The sequence below is a fragment of the Ovis canadensis genome, chromosome 19 (assembly GCF_042477335.2).
Source record: "Ovis canadensis isolate MfBH-ARS-UI-01 breed Bighorn chromosome 19, ARS-UI_OviCan_v2, whole genome shotgun sequence".
Taxonomy (NCBI): domain Eukaryota; kingdom Metazoa; phylum Chordata; class Mammalia; order Artiodactyla; family Bovidae; genus Ovis; species Ovis canadensis.
Window position 1 is genome coordinate 29568042 of NC_091263.1, and position 16988 is coordinate 29585029.

The following is a 16988-nucleotide window of genomic DNA, read 5'->3' on the forward strand; positions in this document are numbered from 1 at the left end:
AGAATGGATGCTTTTGAACTGCGGTGTTGGAGAAGACTCTTGAGAGTCCCTTGGGTTGCAAGGAGATCCAACCAGTCCATTCTGAAGGAGATCAGCCCTGGGATTTCTTTGGAAGGAATGATGCTAAAGCTGAAGCTCCAGTACTTTGGCCATGTCATGCGAAGAGTTGACTCATTGGAAAATACTCTGATGCTGGGAGGGCTTGGGGGCAGGAGGAGAAGGGGACAACAGAGGATGAGATGGCTGGATGGCATCACTAACTCGATGGACGTGAGTCTGAGTGGACTCTGGGAGTTGGTGATGGACAGGAAGGCCTGGCGTGCTGCGTGTGATTCATGGGGTGGCAAAGAGTCGGACAGGACTGAGCGACTGAACTGAAATGAACTGAAAAACGCCTTGTGAATGTGCCGCGTCCATCAGCCCTGGGTCTCAGGTTGCAGTTCCGAAAAGTTTCCACAAGGCGGCAGCACGTTGCCAGCCCACCTCGGCTTGCTCAGGCAACCAGAGCCTTAGTGAAAGGCCTGTTTTGTGGGTTGTAATTCGAGTGCAGAGTGCCAGCCCAAAGCCCAAGAGCTTGTGTCTCCTGGCCTCTCTGCCCGTCCCCTTAACCCGGAAGACATATCCCAACCGCTGCAAAACCACTGTGCTGAGGATGCTGCCGCTTGTAGGCGGGGCGCCTCTAAGGATGGCTGCGGGAAGTGGAAGCCCCCACTCACAGCACGTGGAGCGGGGACTGTTAAGAGCTCTTGCAGCCCAGGGGGTCCCCAGGTGTTGGGTGCGCCTGGCATGGGTTTGCTGTAGTTTGGCCCGCCTGGATTTGCAGGTTGGCTTCTGAGTCGGAGGGGTAGAGACCCTGCTGGTCCTCAGTTCCCACTTGCTTGCCCATCCTCTTTAGCTCCCTCACCCCCCACAGGGTCTGGAGGGCTCAGGCTCCAGAAATGTGACGCCAGCCCTGAACCCCGAGGCCTCTGGCAGAGATAGTAGTCATTTTTCTTCCTTTCCTTTTTTCATTTAATCTAATTTTTTCCTGGCATCTAGGTATTTTAATCGTTGATTTGGTTTAAGGTGAATAGTTCCTTCATTTCTTTTGACATTTGGAAATGTGAATCTGTTTTCTGTTTCTTATTCCACTGGAATATTCCAGAGTGCCCAGCAAAACTTTGTGTTAATGTATAGCAGTGTTGATGTGGGACTCCAAAGCACCTAGCTTATTCCTTCCTTTTACATTTCCCCTTTTTAAATATAGGTTTTTTTCTTTGTTCTGGGACTCTCTACGTCAGTGTGTAATTGGGTTTATATATGCTGGTTTCCATATGATCTGTGTAAGTGACATCAGTTCTTGTTCGTCTCTGTTTTCGTGTGTTAATTTTGTTGGTATGATCACATGTAGTTCCACCCATGTTGCTACAGAGTCCGTTATGACATTCCTCTTCCGTTTTCTTTTTTATGACTAAGTGGTAGTTCATTGTGCCTGTGGACTGAAATTCCTATATCTGTTCCATTTTCCAAGGACATTTTGGTGGCTTCCATGTCCTGGCCTATGCCAGGGGTGATACACCGAGCCTGGGGTGCATGTGTCATGGAATTAATATTTTCTCCAGATACCTTACCAGTAATGGCGTTAACAGCAATACTGTTTGCTCCGGTTTTATGATTTTAAGGAACCTCCATGCTGTTCTTTGTGGTTGCTATGACAAATTTCCCATCTCCAAAAGAAAAGTGAGGCACCATTTCCTCACATTTTTTCCTTTCGTTTCCCTCTCCCCTTTGGTGATTGTATGTTCCTTTTTTCATTGTACAGTGCTTCGAGTGCTTTTCAGGTCAAGGTGATTTAAATGCCTGGGAGAAGAGGTTTCTGAATTCATGCTTGTCATGAAGTTTGTAGACCCTAGAGACACAGCGATCTCAGAGCCTTGAATCTTTTTCTTTCTAGACTGTGGGCCCAGTTTTGCCTCTTTTCCTTAGTGCGTCTTGTTCCCTCCACCCTTTTGCTGCCAGGACATCATCCAGTAACTAGGAAAATCTCCAGGCCGAATCAACGCACAGAGCAGCTTCCATACCGAATGGTGCTGTTGACTTGTTCATATCCTCATTGTTTAAACCTTTCTGTCGTACTCACAGTTTTGGTACCAGCCTAGATGATCTCTGTGAAATTCCACCTGCCAGCTTCAAAGTTCGGTGCATTTCGGCGTTTTTCTTCCACTGAGGGGATTGCTGTACGAGACTGGCGAGGGCAATCAAGTTATCCATGGCTATCCTTCATTGGAATTCATCCTCAGGTCTTTTTTTTCATGTTTGACATGTTTATTTGGTTAGAATTTTTCCCCCCTTCCCCAGGTCTTAAATATGATCAGCTAAACATTGTCTCATGACCTCGAGGAGAGGCAGGCGGCATTCGGAAGCCTGCTGATTGGGAGCTGCCCCGCGTTTATCCTCTGGACTGCTTCTTGGTTTCAGAAACAAGGTTGGAGAATCACGGAAGCTCTTCTGGGGGCTCTGTGGGCAAGGCCTCGGTGCAGCTGGGAGAGGAGACCGCTGCTGCCGTTTGGTGAGTGCCCACTGGGCATTAAGTTCCTTACGTTCATCGTCTGTCTAAAACTGTTCTAGTAAACTTCACGAGGCAGGCATTATATCTCCATTTTATAGGTGAGGAAAGTGAGGCTGGGTGGTATGTTATTTGTCTAAGGTTATTCAGACCAAAGTGTTGAAATTCAGTTTTTTGGATCTGACTGTCTCCAGAGCTGCAAATTCTCTTTCTTCATGTGATTTGTAAGATTGTGCCCTTGCCCTTAGGGAGACAAGATTCCTGAAAGTATGTTTAATAAATAAAGAGGTGACAGCAACTTATAATTGATGAAAGAGAGCTACTTTTATTGATACTGAAATGGTTGCAGTGTATTGCTATGTAAGAGTAAGCAGGCCTGTGCAGAGCAAGGCAGGCCCCAGTGGAGGCAAACATTAGCATTATGCCTCCTGCCCAGACCTGACGGCTCAGAGGGCTCCCTCGTGTCTCCTAGCAGACCAGCGCCTCCCGAGGGCTAGCCATTACTGTAGGTTAGCATAGATTACAAACAAAATAATTCAGCATCTTCTCTTATGTTCAGGTGCTTTTACCACATTTTGTTAGTGAGATTTATCCATGTTGTTACGTTTAGCAGAGGCTTTCTTTTCCTTTTTTTTTTTTTTGGCTTCGCTACACAGCATGTGAAACTTCTCCACCCAGAGATCCAACCCAGGCTTCTTGCATTGCAAGTGTGGAGTCTTAAGCACTGGACCACCAGGGAAGCCTGCAGAGGCTTTCTAACATTGCTGAGTGCTGGGAATCCCCTGACTGTCCGGTGGTTAAGGCTCTGGGCTTCCACTGCTGGGGGTACGGGTTCAATCCTTGGTCAGAAAACTAAGATCCTGCATACTGTCTGGCATGACCAAGAAATAAAAAATAATTGAAGTAATAAAGAACTGGATATTATTTTTTAAGGTTACTGATTCCTATTCATTCCATTGATTGGATGTACCACTGGTTGGTGGATATTTGGGTGGTTTCAGATTTGGGGCTTTTGTAAATAAAGCTACTATGAATATTCTTTTATCTGTAGCTTTTGACTGACCTATTGATAGCTCAATTGGTAAAGAATCCGCCTGCAATGCAGGAGACCCTGGTTTGATTCCTTGGTTGAGAAGGTCTGCTGGAGAAGGGAGAGGCTACCCACTCCTGCATTCTTGGGCTTCCCTTGTGGTTCAGCTGGTGAAGAATCTGCCCACAATGCGGGTGACCTGGGTTCAATCCCCAGGTTGGGAAGATCCCCTGGAGAAGGGAACGGCTACCCACTCCAGTATTCTGGCCTGGAAAATTCAGTCCATGGGGTTGCGAAGAGTCAGATAAGATTGAGCGACTTTCACTTTCACATTCATGGATATCTCTTGAATATCTATAGATAGATAGATAGGTTTATATAATCTTGCATTAATTAATTAATCTACGAGTGGAATTGTTGCATTATAGATTAGGCATATTTTGGCTTTAACAGATAGCTGCCAAAAGCCTCACAGAGTCGTTATAATGATGTGTCCTCCGCACAGTGTATGAGAGTCTACAGTTTCCTCCTCTGTAGTTTCTGAAATTAGCCGTTCTGGTCTTAGCATAGATGTCACATATTGTGGTTTTAATTTATATTTCCCTACTGACTAATGATGTTGAGTACCATGTTCATATCCTTATTGGCCATTCAGATACTCTTTCTGTGTCAGAAGTCATGCACCTACCTGCAGGAGCTGGCATGGTTTGGACTTCCCCCGGCCCCAAGGGAGTGAGTGCGTGAGCTAGCGGTGTTTCTTGCAGACCTGTCCAGGTGTGGGGCAATAGGAGAGGAGGGGGGAAAGGGGCTTGAGAGCTCTCAGCCATCAAACATCAGCGATGAAGCTGTGCTCTTTATTACAGTATTACTCAGGTCTATGGTGATGCTGCTGCTGCTGCTGCTAAGTCACTGCAGTCATGTCCGATTCTGTGCGACCCCATAAACGGCAGCGCACCCGGCTCCCCCGTCCCTGGGGTTCTCCAGGCAAGAACACTGGAGTGGGTTGCCATTTCCTTCTCCAATGCATGCATGCATGCTAAGTCGCTTCAGTCGTGTCCAACTCTGTGCGACCCCATAGACGGCAGCCCACCAGGCTCCTCTGCCCATAGAATTCTCTGGGCAAGAATACTATAATGGGTTGCCATTTCCTTCTCCAACTATGGTGATGAGGAAATAATAAATCTGAAATAGCCAATGCTTACGGTGTTGCCTACACCTGGAAAACAAGGTAAATAAGTATGAAAATGAGATACTGATTATCTTTAACTCCTTGGGCTGGGCCAAGAAATTAGCCTTTACATATGATATGTCCTATTTGGCTGAGCTGTGACTGTTTTACAAGTGAGAACTAGTGATAGAATTTCAGAAAAGAATACAGTGTTGACACAATTCTTTTATCCATGGTAGTAAACTAAGTCTGGCTCTTGACAACTCAAATAGTAATACACTTAAAGAGTATGTCTTATGTAAATTATTTCTCGTCAGTTCTCACAGAGACTACAGAATAGAGAGGGAAGGGATCTTACAAGTAGTGTAACTGTTAAATAGCTTGCCCATAGTCACTGCTTTCTGGAGCAGTAACTTCAGACAACGATTTTGGAATACAGGGTCAGAAACGTATTTAAACATTTTAATAATGAGTTAATTCCCTGGTCATGTGCCTTGAGTCTAAATTGTCTCTGACCTGCCATTAGAAGCGAAGTTTCAGAATGACCACATAAGGGATGCACCTCTTAATAAAACAAAGTCCTCGTGTTCCAGAAACTAAAGCAGCCACCTGGAGGGACTGAAGGACCCAGGGACTGGCAGGCCCTAACTCAGCCCTTGATAATTCGTTGTCTTTCCCTTGGACTTACCAAATTCTCTCCTCTGCCAGGGTGTCTGACCCTTAGTTTACTCAAATATGGTTTCGCTCCAGCCAAGGCAAGGACAAAAATCCATTTCCCAGCTTTCCTCAAGTCCATGAGTGGTGGAGCCTGGATTTTCAAGTTTTGCCATCCGTAAAATGGAGACAGTAACTGCTACTTGTGGGACTATAATAAATGTTTTTTTAAAAAATCGAATGCACATGAAAAGACCTTGGACTGTATACCTTATCATGTGGGTGCTCAGTAAGTGTAGCTAATTACTAATTGAACTCATCCATTCTGGAAGTTGACATACCTGATACAGACTCTGAGCTTCCTTTAGGCAAAAGGGTGACTAACTCCTAGGTTTGCTCAATACTGTCTCAGTTTTAGCACTGGCAATTTAGCATCCCAGGGAACCCCTCCTCTAGACACAAAAAGTCCCAGTTTTTGGTAATGACTTGGTAGAAGTTTGGGGGAGAATATAAGGCTACCTGAAAAATAGGGGCTAAAAGCAACAATGTTTTTAGTGTCAAATGGATCTAGCAGAGATCACCTGCCTTCTGTAGTTGCTGTTGGGTATTTCTCCCCCCTTACCATTGATGTTGGCAGCCCTGATTTACGGGTCACAAAAATGGAGACTTCACTGCGGGTCTACCTTAGGTGTGTTGCGACCTTGAGCAGTAACAGTCTATTTTTCATTTAGCTTGTGGATTAACTATTCGAATTTGTATTGAGATAGTGCTGGTTTAGTTTTTGACATTGTGAAAATCATGTTTTCTAAGAGTTCAGATAATAAAAACAAGAATGATTACCCTACCAATGCCGATATGACTCAGACATCACTGAGAAAGAAGGCTAAAGGACGCATTTTTTTTTTAAATTGAAGTGCAGTTGGTTTACAATGTTGTACTAGTCTGTGGTGAACAGCAGAGTGACTCAGTTATACCCATATACACATTCTTTTTCCGTTACAGTTTATCCCGGGAGATTGGATGTAGTTCCCTGAGCTGAACAGCAGGACCTTGTTGTGGGATCCATTCTAAATGTAACGGCTTGCATCTCCCAAGCCCAAACTCCCAGTACATCCCCGCCCCCGCACCCCCCCCCCCCCGGCCCTGCCTTGGCAACCACAAGTGTGATCTCTGTGTCTGTGGGTCTACTTCTGTCTTGTCGCTAGGTTCATTTGTGCCATATTTTGGATTTTAGATTCTGCATGTGAGTGATATCGTATGGTATTTGTCTCTTTCTGACTTACATTTTTAGTATGATCATCTCTAGTTGCATCCTTGTTGCTGCAAATGGCATCATTTCATTCTTTTTTATGGCTGAGTAGCATTCCATTGCATATATGTACTGAATCTTCTTTATCCATTCATGTGTTGATGGACACTTAGATTTCTTCCATGTCTTGACTATTGTGAACAGTGCTGCTGTGATCATAGGGGTGCATGTATCTTTTTAAATTATAGTTTTGTCCGGGTATATGCCCAGGAGAGGGCTTGCTGGATCATATGGTAATTCTATTTTGAATTTTCTGAGGAACCTCTATACTGCTTCCCATAGTGGCTACACCAAGTTACATCCACACCAAAAATTTAGGAAGGTTCCCTTTTCTCCACACTCTCTCCAGCATTTGTTATTTGTAGACTTTTTAATGATGGCTGTTCTGACCAGTGTGAGCCTCTAAAATTCCTTTTCTACATTATAGGTACACTCTGTAAAAGAACCACCAAACTCTTTGACAGCATTAAAGAAGTGTCTGTTCTACTCCCAAGTACAGTGTTTTTCAAACTGTACTCATTAGTGGATACTGGGGCTATATAGTGATTACTGTGTGTGTGTATGGTCAGCCGTGTCCAACTCTTTGCGACCCCCATGGACGGTAGCCCACCAGGCTCCTCTGTTCATGGGGTTTTCCCAGCAAGAATTCTGAAGAGGGTTGCCACTTCCTCCTCCAGGGCATCTTCCTGACCCAGGCTTTGAACCTGTGTCTCGTACATTGGCAGGTGGATTCTTCGCCGCGGAGGCACCTGGGAAACCCAGTAGTGATTAGAGACCACCATTAAAAATAATTAAGGTGGAATAGAATAGAAAACATTGGAGTGCACTACATGTAATAATGATTTACAAAATTTTGTTTTAGTTACATTTATGCATATATGTTTGTGTAAAAAGTCAGGACAAAGAACGTACATCTCACATGGATTACAGTCAGGAAAGGAGACTCAGAAGACCACGTCATCCCCCCCAAACATCTGGACAAAAGGCAAAACAGTTTATCCTGTCTGCCCCACTCCCTCCTCCTCCACATTCCTCAGCCAGCACTCAGATTGCCAGTTCTCCCCATCCTCCCTAGACACGAACTGTGGTTTTCAGCCCCGCATCCAGCCTCCTTCCTGGCTTATCCATTTCTTCGTCTTTCTCGCATGCTCTCGCAAATAGGCTTTGGTTTGATAAACTGCTAACTGACTGTCTGGCCTCAGGAAAGTGACTTCAACTGCTTAATCCTCAGTTTCCTTATTTGAAAAAAGGTGGTAATAAATTCTCTCTGTTAGGATTGCTTGTGATGGTGAAATAAAATAACCTCTGGAAAATATCTGGAACATAAGGACTGAAAGAAATACATTCCTTTCCATCTGTTGTATCCCCACCACACACCCCCCAATTTAAGGAGACCCTCTTAAGAAGCACTGTCGTCCGTGACAACCTCAAAGCGTGGTGTGGCGGGGAACTCCTGGGGAGACGCCAGTTCCTGTCAGTCTGATGATGACTCTTACCAGTTTGCCTCGGAGAGTAATATTTTAGCCTGGTTCCCAGATTCCGAGTCCTCCTGCTGACTCCCTCCCCACCTTCCACCTTCGTGCTGCAGGCTAAGAATCCCGAGATACAAGCGTTGGGCTGCTTAGGAACAATGATCTCAAAGAGGTCCAGACACAGGTAGAAGGTCACTCAGCCATGAACAGAGAGGCCAGCCCGCAACTCCAGGGCTGAGGGTTCCAGGCCCTGTCTCCCCAGTAGGGAGCGCTGGACTGCGCCGCAGCAGCCGGCCGTGGATGGTCCAAGGGGCACCAGGCACGGTGTGCGCCCCTCGCGGAGACGTGGGTGTCAGTCGCTTGCTGCCGCGACTTAAGCACCGATTCGTTCTGGAGGAGAAAAACTGTTCCTTAATGACCTGAGGTAGTCAAGGGATGCTCCTGCGTTTCCTTCTAAATCAGCCGTGGGGACCGGGCCCAAACAAGGCTAAGAGATGCCAGTTAAAGTTGTCTTTCTGAGGCTTTGCAGGGGCGATAGTTGGGGCGACCCTGCGCAGGAACCCCCCAGGTTGCCTTGGGCTCACTGGGCACCGCACCCCTTGGAGGCGAGATCGAGGCGATGCCCCGGGCCTGGCGCAGGGCCCCTCGCCCCTCTCCCGACACTGGCGGCCGGCCGCGGCCCGGTCATTCCTAGCACCTGGGCTCCTGCTCCAGGCGGCGGCGGCGGCGGCGGCCCGAGCCCCAGGCAGGGCTTTTATTGTGAAAGGCGTCCCCCCTCCCGCGCTTTCGGGGAAGTGGGGAGGCTGGGCCGGACCGCGAGGCACGGACTTCGCAAACTCTGCGGACGTCCGTAGCCGATCCGGGAGGGCTCGAGGCTGCGGGAAGCGTCTCGCAGAACCGCAGATCCCGCGTGTGCGTTGGCCTAGACCTCCTTTACCAAGCCTAACCGCAGAGCATCCCGCCGCGCACGCCCGCCCCGGAGTTGGCCGCTAGAGAGCTGTGGCCCCTCGGTCCCGAGCCCGCGTCCAGAGCAGCCCCGAGATCCACGGGGCCAGGGGCGGGCCGGGCCGGTGGGATGAGCTGGCGAGCGGGCTGAGTGCGCCCCGGAGCCGCTCCAGCCGCCGCGGGGGACATGGTAGGAATCGCGGGCGGGGACGCACGGCCGGGCGGGTGGGAAGGTGGGCACCCAGACAGGTGGCCGCGGGCATTGCACCCTCTCCTGGCGCACGGAGCCGACGCGGCTTCCTGGGGCCTGAATTGTTCCCTGAAAGTTGCAGGAGGGCGGGGACTTAGGAAGGGGCGATCGGCTTTTCTGCTTCCCTTGGCGGGGAAGACGGTGATCGGGCGGCTTTCCTTTTGGACCTGCACATCCTGGCTGCACTGTAAGCTTCTGGCAGAGGCGCGCTTGCTCCATCCAGTCCCCAGGACAGGGCGGGGAGAGGATTCCCTGAGGCACCCGAGGCAGCCTCTGAGGGGTGAGACGCCTTTGAAATAATTTTGTTCCTCTGAAAGATGCATGTGAATTTTCTGTTAGCTTCTTACTGTGTGAGTCATGTTTTAAGAAGTAGTGCCTTGCACTTACTATCATAGAATTAAATTGGCCCTGGTAGAGTTCTGATGCTTGTCTCCCAGAGCCCCACCGGGCTGCGCCTCCCAGGACCATAGAACAGATGTGGGTGCCCTGGAGGGCATCACTCATGGAGTCAAGGACCTCAAGAACAGCAGCCCTTCCATTGATAAAGCGCATACACATTAACAAGCAGGATATACAGACCCTAAAGAGTATGATTCAGGCAGCTTAGCTAAAGCACAGGTGCAGCCCCGGAAAAGGGGCTTCCCTCAGCACTGGCTGCTCAGCTCTGGTTCCGCGTTAGAAGCTACCTGCAGGTTCCTTCTGGTGGCTCAGCAATAGAGAATCTGCCTGCAGTGCAGGAGATGCAGGAGACATGGGTTCGATCCTTGGCTTGGGAAGATCCCCTGGAGGAAGGCACAGCAACCCACTCCAGTGTTCTTGCCTGGGAAATCCCATGGACAGAGGAGCCTGGCGGGCTACAGTCCATGGGGTCGCAAAGAGTAGGACACGACTAAGGAGACTGAACACACACACAGAGGCTGCCTGCAGCCCCCGCCCCACCCCTCCTTCAGTTTGCTGTCCTTCCCTGGGGGTGTCAGCTACTAGGATGAGTCTGAACTCTGAGGGAACCCGGAGGGGCTCTCCTGTCTGCTTCCATGCACAGCTTTTCCACGCTGTACTCATAGAGGGCAGTTTGGAGCTCAGTGGAGACACTTCTCAAGGAGCTTAGCTGTGGGCCTGGAGTTAGAAGGCCCCTAGAGACTCCTCTGCAGGATGGATGGTCTCTGGGAGAATAGCTCCCCATGGACCCCAATGTCCTGGCAGTGACAGGACCAGAGGTAGAGGGCTGGTCACCATGAGCTGGGAGCTCAGGGAACAGGCCTATGAGGCGGGGTGTGTGTGTGTGTATGTGTGTGTCTGTGTATTTCACTTTACTTTGCATAACACCTTCTCCCCTGTCCTCAGAGATTTCCATCCCCGCTCAAAACTCTAAAGAGGAATTAATAATGGAGTCTTAAGGTTGGAAAAGGGGAATGAGTGATCAGAGGTATGGGATGTGAAAAGTGTGGAGATTTCTTTCTTTCTTTCTTTTTTTTTTTTAACCACAGAATTCCCTGTTCAGGGCCCAAAGTGTTTACAGAGGAGAGCAGGGGCCAAGGCCACCCACTCAGGGCTGGTACTGCTGTGGACAGCAGCCTTCTGTCCATGGCAGAGCCTCTGGGGCTTCCTGCGGTGGAGGCTGTGAGGAGGGAGAAGTTACTTGGCTTCTGCTTGGGCAGCCTCTGGGCACCCTGATGGTATGATTGCTCCACAGCCAGGGTAGGCTTCCTGTTCCTGTGAGCCAGCAGGCTCCTGGCTTCTCACCCTCAGTTCTGGGGCATGTTGGGACCAGAACTTGAATTGGGATTTGTCTGTGTTGGGGTCCACTTGCCAGAGAGGAGCCTAATGATCAGCCTGTGGTAACAGAATCTCCCTCCGACTGAAGGGTCCCGTGGTCCAGAGGCCTGGGGGGCCTGAGAGCAACTTGGCATTGGCAGGAACCAGTAAAGGAGGGGGCAGGAGATAAGTCCTTTGGGGGCCTCAGTTTCCTCCTCTGTAAAGTGAGAGATTGAACTGGATGCCCTTTGAGGTGCCATTTAGCTCCCAAAATGGTTGATGCCTGAATGATTCTGAGGCTGGATCCCAGCCCTGGTGTGGACCTCCTGTTAGCATGGGTAGCTAAAAGGTGTGGGGGAGAAGTGGTTCTCAGCCCTGACCTTCATGTACTCCTGACTCAGCCCTGACCCTCCAAGACCAAATCCAAAATGGGACCCAGACCAAGGGAGGTTTTAAAATGAAGCCTCCCTGGATGGTCCCACTGTGCAACCAGAACTGAGAACCACAGGGCTGGAGGACTGAAGGGAAGAGGAACCGCGCTCACTGAGACGTCCCTGCGTCTGCAGATGCTGCTCGTATGTGCTAAGTCGCTTCAGTCGTGTCCGACTCTTTCGGGACCTCATGGCCTATAGCCCTCCAGGCTCCTCTGTCCGTGGGATTCTCCACGCAAGAATACTGGAGTGGGTGGCCATGCCTTCCTCCAGGGGATCTTCCGACCCAGGAATCGAACCTGGGTTTCCTGCATTACAGGGAGATTCTTTCCCACCTGAGCCACCAGGGGAGTGCTGCTCCTAGAGACAGCCCTAAAATAGAAGGCTTCCGTGAACTTCAGCTGGGAAATGATGTATGTTATATGCCCCTCTTGGAGGACCCTCCCACAGAAAAACTTTTTTTAATTTATTAAAGCTGAAATGTGAATTTCCCCAACTTATTTGTATATTCAGTAATTTTTGAACACTAACATATTACTGATCCCCCAAGGTACCTAAAATGGGGAAGCCTGTGTTAGAAATATAAACTAAATGTCTGGACTTCTTGAATGTCCTTTTTCAGAAGTGAACACTGAACTGTGGGCCCTATGAGGGCATTTTTGATCACCATGAAGGGGCTGTGAGTCTCAGCCAGGGCTCGGTGTGTCTATTTCTAAAGCTATGAGTGTGATCCTTGCCACCTTGCCACTTTCCGTACAGTGATGGCGGCGGACTTGATGTATGCTGAAGACTTTGAGCTTGGATGAAAAATATTGATAGGCGTTAATTACTGCAAACTTAAATTTCTTTTTTCTTTTCGGTCTTTGGGGATAAAAAATATATGTGATAACAACATATGTGAAATACAATACACTCTGTATAACAGTCACCGCCAACTTCTGCAGGTAACTATGGTTCTCATTTTGGTGTATCCTCTATTCTCTTTGAGTTTTATTTTAAGACTTGTATACAGAACATGCAGTTTTGCAATCTGTCTTACCCCAGTTTCTATCCAAAAAATGTGTTCTTGCGACGTGTACATCTCTAAAAAGGTCTTCATCACCCTACTTTCAATGCTCAGTACCATGTTTATTATTTTTGTGATACTTATTTCTTTATTTGGCTGTGTCAAGTCTTAGTTGCAACACGTGGGATGTTTTGTTGCAGTGAGTGGGCTCCAGCGTGCATGAGCTCAGTAGTTGCTGTGTATGGGCTCAGACGTTAAAGAATCCACCTGCAATGCGGGAGACCTGGGTTCGATCCCTGCGTCAGGAGGTTCCCCTGGAGAAGGGATACGCTACCCACTCCAGTATTCTTGGGCTTCCCTGGTGGCTCAGATGGTAAAGAATCTGCCTGCAGTGTAGGAAACCTGGGTCCAATCCCTAGGTCTGGAAGATCCCCTGGAGGAGGGCACGGCAACCCACTCCAGTATTCTTGCCTGGAGTATCCCCATGGACAGAGGAGCCTGGCGGGCTACAGTCCACGGGGTCACAAAGAGTCGAACACGACTGAGCCACTAAGCACAGCACATGGGCCAAATTGCTCTGTGACACGTGGGATCATAGTTCCTTGACCAGGGACACAGCCTGCGCCCTCTGCATTGCAAGGTGGGTTCTTAACCACTAGACCGCCAGGGAATTCTCAATACCATGGTTCTGATAATCATCTCCTTGCTTGTGGACTTCAGGTCATTTCCACTTTGGGGTTGTTTTCAACGGCCTGGGGCCGGCTTCTGATCATCCATGGAAATGGGAATCAAGCAGTCGCACAAGAACAAATTGATTCAGACTCTTCATCAAGGATTTTACTGCAGTCACCCTCAAGGACCCGGAGTGTGGGTGTGGGAGGACTTTCTTCTTGTCTGTCTTTCCTCTACTATGAGCATGTCGTCAGGCAGCCGTGGGGAGAAGGGCATCCCAGGGGAGCCCACACACGGCTCAGTTCTCCTTGGAAGAACCAAGAACTCCTGTCCCTAGAGGTTAAGATCTGGAAGGGAATCTGTAGGTGAAGGGGCTAAGGCTGGAGAAGGGGGTGACCTTCTCCAGGTCTCCAGGTCTCCTCGTTCGTCATATCCTTGAGGCCTCTGGTGCAGCTTGGAGTGGCGGGGTGGGAGGGTGGGAGGCACGTGGTTTGAAATCAGAATGAGATTTGTGCCAGACTAGGCTACTGTGTGGCTTTGAGTAAGCACTCCAATGCTTTGAATCTCAGGCCCCTCATCTATAAAATGGGCTTATACCTAGGGGTTGCTATGAGGAGCAAAGGACTCTCAGAGGTGAAACCCCGTGGTACCCCAAAGGTGCTATAAGAATGGGTATAAGGAGCCCACAGAAATAGATTTTCTTTTTGTCAGGACCTAAAACATTAAGGAAGTCATTGACGTATTTTATCTAATGCCAACTGTTGGATAAGAGGTGCCCCTGGGACTCTAAGTATGGGACAAGTGGAGACAGATTCTGACCTGCGATAGTTTTCCGGCTCCTTTTATATCTCTCCTCACCAGCACCCAGTCCCTGGGAGGTGCCTGCCCTGTCTGTGTGCCCTGGGCCTCCTTGCTGAGCGTTGGCTGGGTGAGCAGGCAGCCCCATTCAGCTGTAGCCCCCGGGGTCTAAGGTCTGGGCGCCCTGGCAGATGACCCTGCAGGAGGTCTGGGTGAAGCCTTCAGGTTCTCAGGCTCAGCTGGAGAAGCAGTTAAACCAGTTTTGGAGTCAGAACTGGGAATCAGGACTTCCAGCCCTTGGAGCCTGCAGGGAATTCGATACCCTCTCCTGTGGGCACTCGGCTCACAGAGCAGCTTCTGCTCCATACAGAAACCAGGCTCTTCAGGGCTGGCCCGGGAAACAGAGGCTTTAAACAATCCTCTGGCCCCAACCAGACCAAGCAGGAGTTGGTCCAAAAGCAGTGGGTTGGAAGGGATAGCATAGAGGTGGGGATAGGCCTCGCGAGAAATGACGTCCTTCTTAGTGTCAGGGGCGAGGGGGAGAAATGTGTCCCGGTTCCTCCCCAAAGATGCTGACAGTCCCCCAGAAGAGGCCTGGGGGGCTAGCCCTCCCTCCCTACCCAGGTGCTGATGTCGAAGCAGAGCGCTTCCCGTTTCCTTGAGGCCTGGCCGCCTGAGCCTCCGGGGCTGTCTTTGCTTGGTTTAGTTTTCTGATATGACTGCTGAAGTGTTTCCACCTGGGGGGCTCGGGGCACAACCCCTGTGTCGTCTGGATGTGCCTACTACACGGGTTTGTGTCTGATGGGCCGCCTGGCCCGAGGTGAGGATGGAGCCAGGTTTGTGGGCGACCCCCAGGCCGCCCTCCCTGTATGCCCCACACACCATGTGCACATATCCTTGGAAGTGGCCTGGGGGCTCCACAAGTACTTGCTGAGAGGGACCAGAAGGGGCTGTAAGGTGGCAGCTGGTGAACTGCAGGGTGAAGGCAGGTCAGAGTGAGAGGCCAGGAGGGGAGGATGCAGAGGATGGGGAAGCAGCAGGGGCCTCCGCTGGTCTCCAGGCCTTGAGTGGTTCTGAAAGAACTCGGGTCTCCAGGGCCAAGGCCTGAGTGTCACTCCCCGTGGCTGTGGAATTCTTGAGGGAGGATTTTGCAGTGATGGCACTGTTGTGTCCTGATTGTGGTGGGTGGTGGTCCTATCCACATGCTAAGACTCATAGAACTGGATACAGAAGTTTTAGTTTTACTGAAAAAATAATTTTAAAAATAGTTTAAAAAATAATATAACAACAAGAAGAGGGAAAAGCAGTCTAGCAGAAGGGACAGCATACGCAAAGCCCTAAAGGCAAAAGTGAGAGTCCCTTGGACTGCAAGGAGATCCAACCAGTCCATTCTGAAGGAGATCAGTCCTGGGTGTTCATTGGAAGGACTGATGCTAAAGCTGAAACTCCAGTACTTTGGCCACCTCATGCGAAGAGTTGACTCATTGGAAAAGACCCTGATGCTGGGAGGGATGGGGGGCAGGAGGAGAAGGGGACGACAGAGGACGAGATGGCTGGATGGCACCACCGACTCGATGGACGTGAACTCCGGGAGTTGGTGATGGACAGGGAGGCCTGGAGTGCTGCGATTCATAGGATCGCAAAGAGTCGGACACAACTGAGCGACTGAACTGAACTGAAAGGCAAAAGTGAGCTGTCCAAACTGGCCGGGAGGATGTTGAGGGGAACCTTCTGGAAATGGGGCTGGAGGCAGAGCCTGGAAAGGGGGTACAAGTGGTACCCCCAGCCAGAGGCAGGGTTTGTGCTATCATCCTGAGAACAGAGTGGGCAATGGGAAGGCTTTTGAGCTTGGAGAGGTGGGATTGTGTTTGCATTTTAGAGAGCAGTTTCCCAGGGAGGCGAGGCTGCAGGGGGCAGGTGGAGGGGCAGTGTCTGGGAACAGTCGTGACCCCTGACCCTGGTGGACCAGAGGGAGGCGTGGCTGGAGGGAGCAAGTGTGGGGGATATTCGGGCAGGAGAACCTCCAGCCCTTGGCAACCTGAGGGCAAGTCAAGAGCAACTTCCATTTCTTGCTCGGGCATCTGCGTACAGAGGCTTCTGTGCCTTGCTCCTCTTTTTTCGTCATAAAGATAAGACCCCTTATCTTATGGGGTCTTTTGACCACCTGATGCGAAGAGCTGACTCATTGGGAAAGACCCTGATGCTGGGAAAGATCGAAGGCAAAAGGAGAGGAGACGGGGGCGGCAGAGGATGAGATGGTGAGGTAGCATCGCCGGCTCAATGGACGTGAATTTGAGCGCACTCTGAAAGAGAGTGGAGGGCAGGGGAGCCTGGCGTGCTGCAGTCCATGGGGCCACAGAAAGAGTCAGACTCGACTTAGCGACTGATCAACAGCAGTGGGGTCCTAGGACTTCCTGGTGGTCCAAGGGCTAAGACTCCAAGCTCCCAATCCAAGGGGCCTGCGTTTAAGTCCTGGTCAGGGAACTAGGTCCCACATGGCTCAACTAAATATCCTGCGTGCTGCAATGAAGATCAAAGATCCTGAGTGCTGCAGCTAAGACCTGGTGCAGCCAAATAAATAGACACATTAAAAGAAAAGAACACCGGGGTCCTATAACTAGCTATCCTTAGGAGAGACATGATACAGAAGTAACTTATTTAAAAATGATTCTAATGGTTTCAGTTCTATAAAATAGATCACTATGGTATATTCTTAGAGTCACGGTGAAATGTTTGACATTTCTCCCTTAATCCTCTGAACTGGTTTTGCCGTTGTGATCATAAAACTAGGAGAGATAATTGCAATAAAAACGAGCACAGTGTTACTCATGCCACTCCAGCCACCTCGCCTGCAATGCCCAGGCGCCCTCTCAGCTAGCGCAACCACCGGGGTCCCCTTCCTTGTGGCCCCCAGATCCTGCTGGGGGGTGGGCAGGGCGGCAGCTACTCCATC

The 16988-nt window shown here is 49.8% G+C and overlaps 1 protein-coding gene across 7 annotated transcripts in view; it reads left to right on the plus strand.

Annotated features, from left to right (window-relative positions):
- GASK1A (golgi associated kinase 1A) overlaps nucleotides 1–16988 on the plus strand; it is an 84901-nt gene that overhangs the window by 27015 nt on the left and 40898 nt on the right. For 3 of the 7 annotated variants that reach the window (XR_011250688.1, XM_069560771.1, XM_069560769.1), the window contains one exon: nucleotides 2338–2548. The exons of 2 other annotated variants lie outside the window; for them this stretch is intronic. Coding sequence is in view for 1 of the 5 variants with exons in the window: in XM_069560766.1 (XP_069416867.1) it covers nucleotides 9311–9313 (3 nt within the window). In the remaining 4 variants the exon portion in view is untranslated. Of the gene's footprint in view, nucleotides 1–2337; nucleotides 2549–8968; nucleotides 9314–16988 lie in introns of those variants that run through there. 2 more of the 7 variants (XM_069560766.1, XR_011250689.1) reach the window with 2 other exon arrangements.